General features: G+C 39.0%; 1 protein-coding gene across 1 annotated transcript; it reads right to left on the bottom strand.

Moving 5' to 3' along the window:
* Positions 1 to 1,148: 1,148 nt before the first annotated feature.
* On the bottom strand, positions 1,149 to 8,770 carry LOC140952939 (uncharacterized). The gene is made up of 6 exons (XM_073402399.1): positions 8,479 to 8,770; positions 7,086 to 8,398; positions 6,117 to 6,173; positions 5,215 to 5,721; positions 3,739 to 3,987; positions 1,149 to 2,734 (listed from the first exon to the last, which is right to left on the bottom strand). The coding sequence occupies exons 1-6, from the start codon at positions 8,531 to 8,533 to the stop codon at positions 2,714 to 2,716; spliced, it is 2,202 nt and encodes a 733-aa protein (XP_073258500.1). The 5' UTR covers positions 8,534 to 8,770; the 3' UTR covers positions 1,149 to 2,713.
* Between the last annotated feature and the right edge of the window lie 77 nt (positions 8,771 to 8,847).

Here is an 8,847-nt window from a genome sequence, read left to right on the forward strand (position 1 = left end):
TATAAGTACCTTACGGAACAATGTCGGAAATAAAGATAACAAGAAATTTAGGAATTAAGATGTGCGCAGTGACCAAAGTAGCTATCGTTGATCACATTATTTTATACTACCTTCTGCAACAAGACTTTTCAAAATGACTGGGTATGACTTGCCATTGCATCCGAAGTACAGAAATAGCATTTAAAATTTATTGAACTGAAATAAATTACTTTTCATGAACAAAAATGTTTTATACGTTACCAGTGAGTTTTACAGGTTCTTAAACTATAATGAGCCATATTTTCCTCAGCAAATAATCTAATTTTACAGAAAAAGGTGTCTGGCGCAGACAAGGTTGTGAAGTTCAAGGACTTTTCAAGACCCAATAAAGAAATTAAGTACTTTTCAAGGACCTCAACCGTATTCAAGGACTTTTCAAGACGACTAGTAAAATTCAAGACCTTTTCAAGATTGTACGAACCATGTAACTAGACTGCCGGTAGTCTCTCAGGATTGCAGTGTGGGCGAGCATGTGACGTGCGAGCAAGCGAAGACTACGCGCAAGGGAGAGGACAAAAAGAGAAGGAGGAACAGCGCCTCCCTCTGGTACAGACTGTGTCTAACCTGCCCTAAAATGGCTGCGTGGCAGAATATACACGTGCGAGAAAAAGACACGCGCGAGGAGAGAGATTGAGGAAGAGTTTCCTCTCTCCTCGCGCGCGCTTTCTAGCCTCGCATCCTGCGCTGTCGTTCTTATTCGCACCCTAAATTACTCATGTGCTTGCCACTTAAGTTAGAGTGCTGGGCTCCTGGGTGGGTACACCACCAACAAGAAATGGGTTATAGCATACCTTTTCTTCTTACCTCTGTAGATTAAATAAAATTGCACTCGCTGCTGAAGACCTCCATGAAACATGGGTTTACCCCTGAAGAATTTCGTGAAAATTAAAGCTTCATCCTCAAAGAATTCCGTACGTCTTTACTCTGCCCCTAAAGAAATCCTCAATTTTTATAACCTACCCCTGAAGAATTCCATTCAGTCTCAACCTGGGGGGTGGCGGGGGGGGGAATAAGGATATTAAACTCAATAATCCAATGTGCAGAGTACTTCCCATTCAATTTGGGTGAGGATTGTCCTGCCAAGAAAAAAATACACACACACAGACAGCTTACTTCTACAAATTGTTACCCCCATATTTATTTTGTCTTTCATTTTACAGCCCTAACTAGAATGTTTAAGTTTTTGTCAACAACAAAAATATTGTGCAGGAATTAAAGTCCTCTTGATCTACCATCCAAAAACTAGATGTAACTGTACCGAAGTTGCACTAGGGTACAATAATTAATGTGTACACTTACTAACAGACAGTGTTACATGAAACTTAGCTGCCAGCAGTGTAATAAATATCAAATTTAATAAAAAATATTTTCAAGAGTCTTAAAGTTGACTCATTTGATGTGTGCAGCTTCTAAAACAATGCTACCCTTAGTTACCATATATCAAATTCCAGTCATATCCACAAATAAGAACAAAATGTGACCAAATTAAGTCAAGCTACATGTAGCTTACTTGCAGGCACGGATCCACACCAGACGGAAATCAGTCACGTTTTTCATAATAAATATATTTTTAAAAATAAAAACACTTTCCAAGTTGAAATCTGGCCAACATCTTGTCTGAATGACTTGGAAACCCAGGAAAGGGGACTTTAAGGAGCAAAAATCCCAAACATTTCCTGAGGGAGCCCGTTCCCCGACCCCATTTAATGCTTGAGCCTTCAGCGCTCGTTTAAGAAATCAGTCAGTCTTTATCCTAGATCCGTGCCTGACTTGTATGCACAAACTGATCACTTATCCAAAGCAGACATAATATTGATGTTTGTAAAGTTAATTGCCCTTTTCAATTCCTAAGCACTTAAATTAAGAAAGTTTTGTGACCATGGTTTCACATAAAAATAAACTAAGACATTGTCTATTCACTTCTATTTTCTTGATATATGAGACTAAGCTATTCCAGGCATTCAGGGATGGAAAAGGGAGAGCACAAGAATTAGGATAGACAAAAAAGAATGCTTGACTCTGAACCCCATATTGCAGCCAAATATCTGAATGCCAGAAACATCCTTGGATATTAAAATAATCACAATATATCAGCATAATATTATTCCTTTTTTATTATAATAAAGACACATAGAGAAACCAAGAAGAATCATGCGAGCATGGCTGAAACTCAACAAATAACTTAAATCCTACAGTTGTCTCACATTTTATAAAACTACATTAGCTCAGTGAATTCTTCTTGGTTGAATCACTCTATTACATTTTACAAGTTATTATGGGCAGCATAGCTCTGTAATTCAACTGTAAATAGTATAAATTGCTGATTAAATAATAAATGTGTTGAAACTGAAATTGAAAATCTTGTTTGATATAACCTGTTAGCAGTGCAGCATTTTGACTGAGAAATCACTGCTTGCAGGGTACATTAACAATTGTTTTATATCTTAATCATCATACACCTGGTCCATTATATTGTGAAACCTGTATTAACCTTTGTAAGTATCTACTAAGGCAGTAAATACAGGTTTAGTTTACATGAAATAATATGGAAAAAAGTATGGGCCTTAGAAAAATAATATAAGACTGCTCTGTCCCATCCCAGGGCATTGCATTATGTTGGTTTCACTGTACTTAAGGTTATATTGCAAGAGTCATCCTCTTTGTGGCTACATCATCATGTATCTAAACATTGAACCTAATGGAAAATATCACAAATATATGGAAACTTCATTAAAGTAAACCTGTCACTTAAAGTTTTCACAAACTGAATTGTTTTTTTTTTTGCAATTATTAGAACTCAAATCTTTTTGAGCACTGATTGGTCAAATTTAAAATGATCATAAAAAAGGATGTCAGATGCTGCCACTGCGATCTGCATACATGTGTACACGTAACTTTCAAATGAACAAAAATTAAAAATATTGACAAAAATTAAGGGTCTGATTTTTTGAAATTGAATCTGGAAACTGCAGGGTCACATAATGGCTTCCAATAATTATGCTATGATGCAATTCTCCATAAATTGTCATAAATTGTTTTAGAATGCAAGGATTGGCGGATAATCTTTAAGTGCAACAAACCACTTATTCATCTTTACATTGCAAGGGAGTCAGTACAGAGAGTAGGAAAATAATGACTATGTCAAATTCATGCATAATGGCTTATTCAGATGCACACAAAGCCACAAGAATGAACCCCTATCGCTGAATATTCTTAAAAAAATGAAATTAACCAGCCCAGTTATAATAGTACAATACTCTTAAGGACACAAGACCAATCTACATGTAACATACCCCATTTATATCAAACAGAAATTCCCTCTTCCTTGGCACTTCATTATACTGAGGTTCTGCTGTATTTTTCAGTTCACTGATGTTTTGTATACAGTCTATGTACTGTGGCTGGTTTAAAATAATGATAATAAAGATCTAAACTGTCAAAAAACCAATACCTATGATGTACTGTACACAGGGCAGTCACTATAAAGATTTGAAGCTGCCAGGTATACATGATTGTATGCATTTAAGGGATGGGGAATTGAACAGCTACGAAGTTCTTTTGTTTTTTTTTTCCTTTTGTTCCCTATGAAAGAAGCCTGATGAAATTCCTGGCTGCCAACCCTTAGTGTCAGCCCTGCTAAATGCAGACCAAGACAGTACAACTTTATTTTACGTTGCGAACATCCCCACATTACACTACCTCAGCAAGATGTGTCTTTCCTTCTACCACAGTCCACAGTTGCCCCTCTTCACTCTCGTCATCATCATCACCTTCAGCGACTATTCCCAGATTCTCCAGAGCTTCAATAGCATACGACTCTCTTGCTTTCATTGTGGCCTCTATCTTCAACCACAAAATCTCTTCATCCACTTCACTAGGAGAGTTTTCGTTGTTCACACTTACTGAATTATCTGGCACAGCATCTTGTTTAGTTTCAGGAGAATGCCTCTTGTTGGTAAAAGAAAGTAATCAAAAAGAGAACTAAGGTCATGATAAAAGACGTGGCTTCACATTTATTTTCCATTGTTTCCAACTCATTATCTTACATAACTGTACCAAAGAGCAACAGGAAAAAAATTCAAACCCAGGATAAAAATAAACCACAATAGTTACATTTTGCAGCCAATGACATGGTTACCATGTGACTATAAAATAAAGAATTGAAATGGACCATATAAGTGCTTAACAAATTGACGCCAGTTTTTTGTGTGTCTTTCCTCTTATTGAAAGGTGATACAGCAATCTTGACTTAAACTTCACCCCTGCTTTCTCACCTCCCCTCTTCTCACACATTTCTCAATCTGTTTTCTTTTCCTTTTGCTGGGCATTTACTAGGCTTCATTTCATTAGGAAAAGCTTTTGGGAAAGCCTTAAGGATTGAAGGATTAGATGGAAGAAAGTGCAGTTGGGTAGTGGAACAAGATTGGGGTCAACTTTTCATGGTTTTTCCCATTTTTCTCCTGTCACTTTGGTAGAATTGTGCTCATTCTGGTATGGTTTCAAAGATCTCTTCCCCCCTTCACAAGTAAGATGACAAAGTTGTCCTTGGATTCACATAAGTGGCTACAAGCTGTTCAGCCGGGAAATGGGTTAATGTTTTGAGAGGCAGTTTTAAAAACTTGAAGCTTGACTTTCTCTTTTAGTGTACAAATTAACATCCGGAAGGCATGCACCTTACAGAGCATCACATCGCCAAAAACTCAACTGAAGTAGCCATACATTAATAGGCAGCTTAAGCAAAAAAGACGGATATAGCAACGAAAATGTCACTTGAAAAATGAATATGCTGCTTCAAACTTTACTACATTTATTCCATTTTGTGCAGTTTGTCAATGTTGGCAAATTTTTCTGCAATTGAATTCTGAAAGACTGCATTGAAGATGAGGAAAAGAAAAAGAAAGTCATTGTCTTGCGTTCACATCCTTCACAAAATGTGAAATTTGGCAGTTTCATGTTGTAGGCATGCAGTGACAGCAAAGAAATGTACCAAAATGCGTGATGCATGTGCAAAGTTGTCATTTTGCTAATCTAAACCTATTGCTTTCATTGCAGTTCTCATTGCCATCACCGCCGTTGCTGCTTAAGCTACTTAATATGCAGCAATGTCCTCAAAACAACCAAAAAATGATAAGCCTGCAAGTGAACAATGAAGGATATAAAAGATGGTATTCTTACCACAGTAGTTTCAGCATTTGTCAAGTTTTCAGTTTCCACAATTTGATCTGTTCCATTTACACTATGGTTCTCTTTATTAAATGTCACCGATGAGTTTTCTTTATACTGAAATAAAACAGCTTCGTTTTCATGTTCACTGTTTGTAGATCCAATTGGAGTGAAAGTTGAATCAGGCTGTAAAGTTATTAAAGGAGGTACTACATGTAGCTCTGAAGTTGGCTCTGTTGATGATTTATTCTCAGAACTATGCAGTTCAGAAGAATCTACTCCATTTAAATCTGTATCAATGGGAGCAAAGTTGTTCTCATGCTGAGTATCTAAACTGGTAATTTCTGATTCAAGTTTTACTTCTTCCGAAGTTTTGGATTCGTTATTATTCCCTTGCTCTTCCTCTAGCCCATCATTATCTGCAATATTATGACTTGATGAACTCTGACTGCCTTTCACCTTCTGAAGGATTTCGTTCACTTTACGCTTGGTGTCATCCGGATCAAGTTCCTTTGCCTCCTGTACAACAAAAAAAGAAACAAGTTAAGTTTGAATGTTTACTCAGATTTAAACGTAGCATGTGCAGTAAGGGTGCTTACCATAAACTAATCATTAGCTATTTTCTCAAGCCCTGCAACACCATGACAGCTGAGCTGTCATGTTGCTGCCTTTGCCTGACGAAATTTGTCCTAGAATTAATTAATCAATGACTGATGTCAATGACATAAATTTTCCAAATTTGGACACTAAAGGTATGTTTAGCCGAGAGAATCTACTGCATCCTGTGCTACTGCGCGACAAGAATTGCATAGCACATGATGCAATTGGCACCACGCAAGGGGTTGTAATTTACTTTTGAGTGGAACTGTATCTGGAAGCTACAATTTCTTGCAGGAAGATGAAAAGTTACCCACCTCAGTAGTTGTTGGGCTTGCTGTTTGTCTTGTTCTGCTCATAATTTGCTCCACTCGCTGAAATATTTGTATAGAAAGAGGTGTGATTTGCATGTATTTACATGTCAGCGTACTACACGATATATCTCTAAATAGAGCTGACCCCCTAGGGCTTAGTGTAGATTATCACAAGATATAAAGGGTTAATGTCTAAAAAGTTGAACAACAGCATACACATTAAAAATTTTTAACAGTCATTCTGCTAGTATCAGTTTTCACTCAAAAAGTTACATGTGGGACTATAGCACTGCGTGTAGGCTCTTAACTTCTAAGTTTGCAGGGTTCTCATTAAGTGCCCACAACCGACTACTTTGAGGTCCGAGCCAACTACTTTTGCGGGAAAATGGGCAAAGTGAGGAAGTGAAAACCTCAAATTGCCTACAGCACTTGATTGTCAAGCTGCCTAAATTTTACATCCCACAATGATGGACAAAAGTCGGATCATTATACATTTCTGGGAAACTGTGCACCTACCCCTCTCCTAAGCCAACATTTTGCCTTAAGTGCAAAGTAAGTGTTAATGTTGGTTTAGGGGAGGGGTAGGTGGGCAGTTTCCCAGAAAAGTATAATGATCCCAAAAGTCTTGGGACACATTTGCATTTGTGGGGCTCTCTTTAAATCACATATGCCCAACCCCTCCCCCACCCACAAACAAGGTTGAATGCGTGTTTCCAGAATTTTTCATAAGTTTCAACTTTGCATAGGGTGGGGGGAGCAAAAAACTGCAAGATATTTTCAAAAAGGTTGCACTTTTTTATGAGGGTACCTAGAAATTACAGAAAACCATGAATACTGCATTACTGTCTCACAGACATTTGTCCAGGATTGTAACTGCCTTTAAAACTTTATGAGAATCCTGAGTTTGTGAAGAGTATTCACTACATGTTGTGCTGTCAAGTGTCAAATGTACAAATATACGTAAATTCTCACCCTCTTCCTCTCCAACCTTGCAGCTTCTTCTTGTTTACGCCTTTCTTCATCCTCTTGAGCCCTCCTTTCTGCCTCATCTCTTGCTTTCTGTTCTTCCTCCTCTTTACGTTTCTTTTCAGCAGCAGCTCTCTCAACCTCTTCGTGCTCTTTTCTCTTCCTTTCTTCTTCTGCTGCCTGTAGACGCTCTTCTTCCTGCTTACGAAGCAACTCAGCAAGCTCCCGCATCCTTGCTTCTTCCCTGGCTTCCTCTTCAGCTCGTATTCTTTCTTCTTCTTCCCTTTTTAACCTCTCCGCCTCTTGTCGTTCTTTATCCAAAGCAGCCTGTCTCTCGGCCTCTTCTCTAGCCTTTTTTCTCCGTTCTGCCAGTGCCTGTTTGGCAGTGGCCTCATCAGTAACTCCAGCTTTTGGTTTTGTTTCAGTTTTATGGCTTTTTTCTGCTGTAGTTTTATGCTTTCCAACATTTTGTATCGAGCTGGTAGAGTGGGATTTTGTTAATTTTCCACCAGGAGGTAACAGTGATTCATGGCTGACACTATTTCTTGTCTTAGACTTATCCAGTGTCTGAGCCGAAACATGCGAGGATGTCCGTGGTCTGGTCTTTGCACCAGACGATGGCCTTGCCTGCAAAGGCCCGCCACTAGCTCGACGATTTGCTACAGTACTGGTGTCTAAATTACTTGCAGATACTGACCTACCAGCCCCTAAGGATGGTTTAGGTTGTAAGTTGGCGGTTGATGCAGGAGATTCTTTGGGGGTAGAACCTCCTGATAACCTCCCAGCACTACTTTGATTGGGGCTTTTGGCAGGATTAGCACTGGAGGGTCTCGTTAAAGGCTTTGGCAACGAAGACGGTCGCGAAGGCGCTTGAACAGCACTGCCTGGTCGCTTAGCAATAACTTCTGTAGGTACATTTGGGAGTTTTCTACCAGAGCCTGGCTTTAAAGCTGAACTATTTGATTTAGGAACACTATGTTTGTCCACTTGTTGTTTAAGTGTTGTCCACCTTTCTTTCTCCTCCTCCTCTTTTTTTCGCCTTCTTTCTTCGAACGCCAACCTACGTTCTTCGTTCTTTCTCCTCCTCTCTTCAGCTTGCTTTTCTCGCAAAAGCTTGACCTTGCTTTGTCGCTGATCAGGCGCGGGACCGTATCTATCTCCTGACAAATTCTCAGCAGAAACAGACCGTCTCGCTGAAGTCGTCCTGCTTGCACTAGCCGGCCTAGATTGTGCCGAGTTCACCGAACTAGGGACAGTTGATGATGAGTTTGCAGATTTACTCGGATTGGCTGCCGACTTATCGGCGGTAGGAGACGAGGCTACAATGAAAAACAAAACGCACAAAGTTTACCACCAGGAATTGAAAACCTTTCAAGATGACTGTCAATACAAAAGGTACCTTTCTTCGCTCTAAATGCCTCCATAGACATTGGTTCACGATTTGATTCAGCCATTTAACGTCACGGTGCGAGGTGTGCCGTTTTATTTTTCAATTCAATAAAACACACTCGATGTTGAAATAGTTTTGCCAGCAACGCCTTGAAGGTAAATAATTGATAGAGCAAACGAATATGGAACGCAGCAACAACATATCCCTCACATTTCCAGTTTTCACACCTGAAAATCGTGCGTAAATACCTTATAAATCAAAATGGAATATTGAATGACTGTTTTTTCTTCCAAATTTTTACGTAATTTTTGGGTCCCCTTCTCCCCGAACCAATCACAACAATTTATTTCAAGCACGTGGTCCGTTACTTTTGGCCGC

Source organism: Porites lutea, chromosome 1, assembly GCF_958299795.1.
Source record: "Porites lutea chromosome 1, jaPorLute2.1, whole genome shotgun sequence".
In the NCBI taxonomy this organism is placed as follows: Eukaryota; Metazoa; Cnidaria; class Anthozoa; order Scleractinia; family Poritidae; genus Porites; species Porites lutea.

Excerpts from the sequence above, each read along its gene's own strand:
- LOC140952939 (XM_073402399.1), bottom strand. The coding sequence starts at position 8,533 with ATGGCTGAATCAAATCGTGAACCAATGTCTATGGAGGCATTTAGAGCG. Across the intron at positions 6,174-7,085 it reads CAAGGTTGGAGAGGAAGAGG|CGAGTGGAGCAAATTATGAG; the intron begins GTGAGAATTTAC and ends CAAATATTTCAG. Across the intron at positions 3,988-5,214 it reads CAAATGCTGAAACTACTGTG|AGGCATTCTCCTGAAACTAA; the intron begins GTAAGAATACCA and ends TTTACCAACAAG.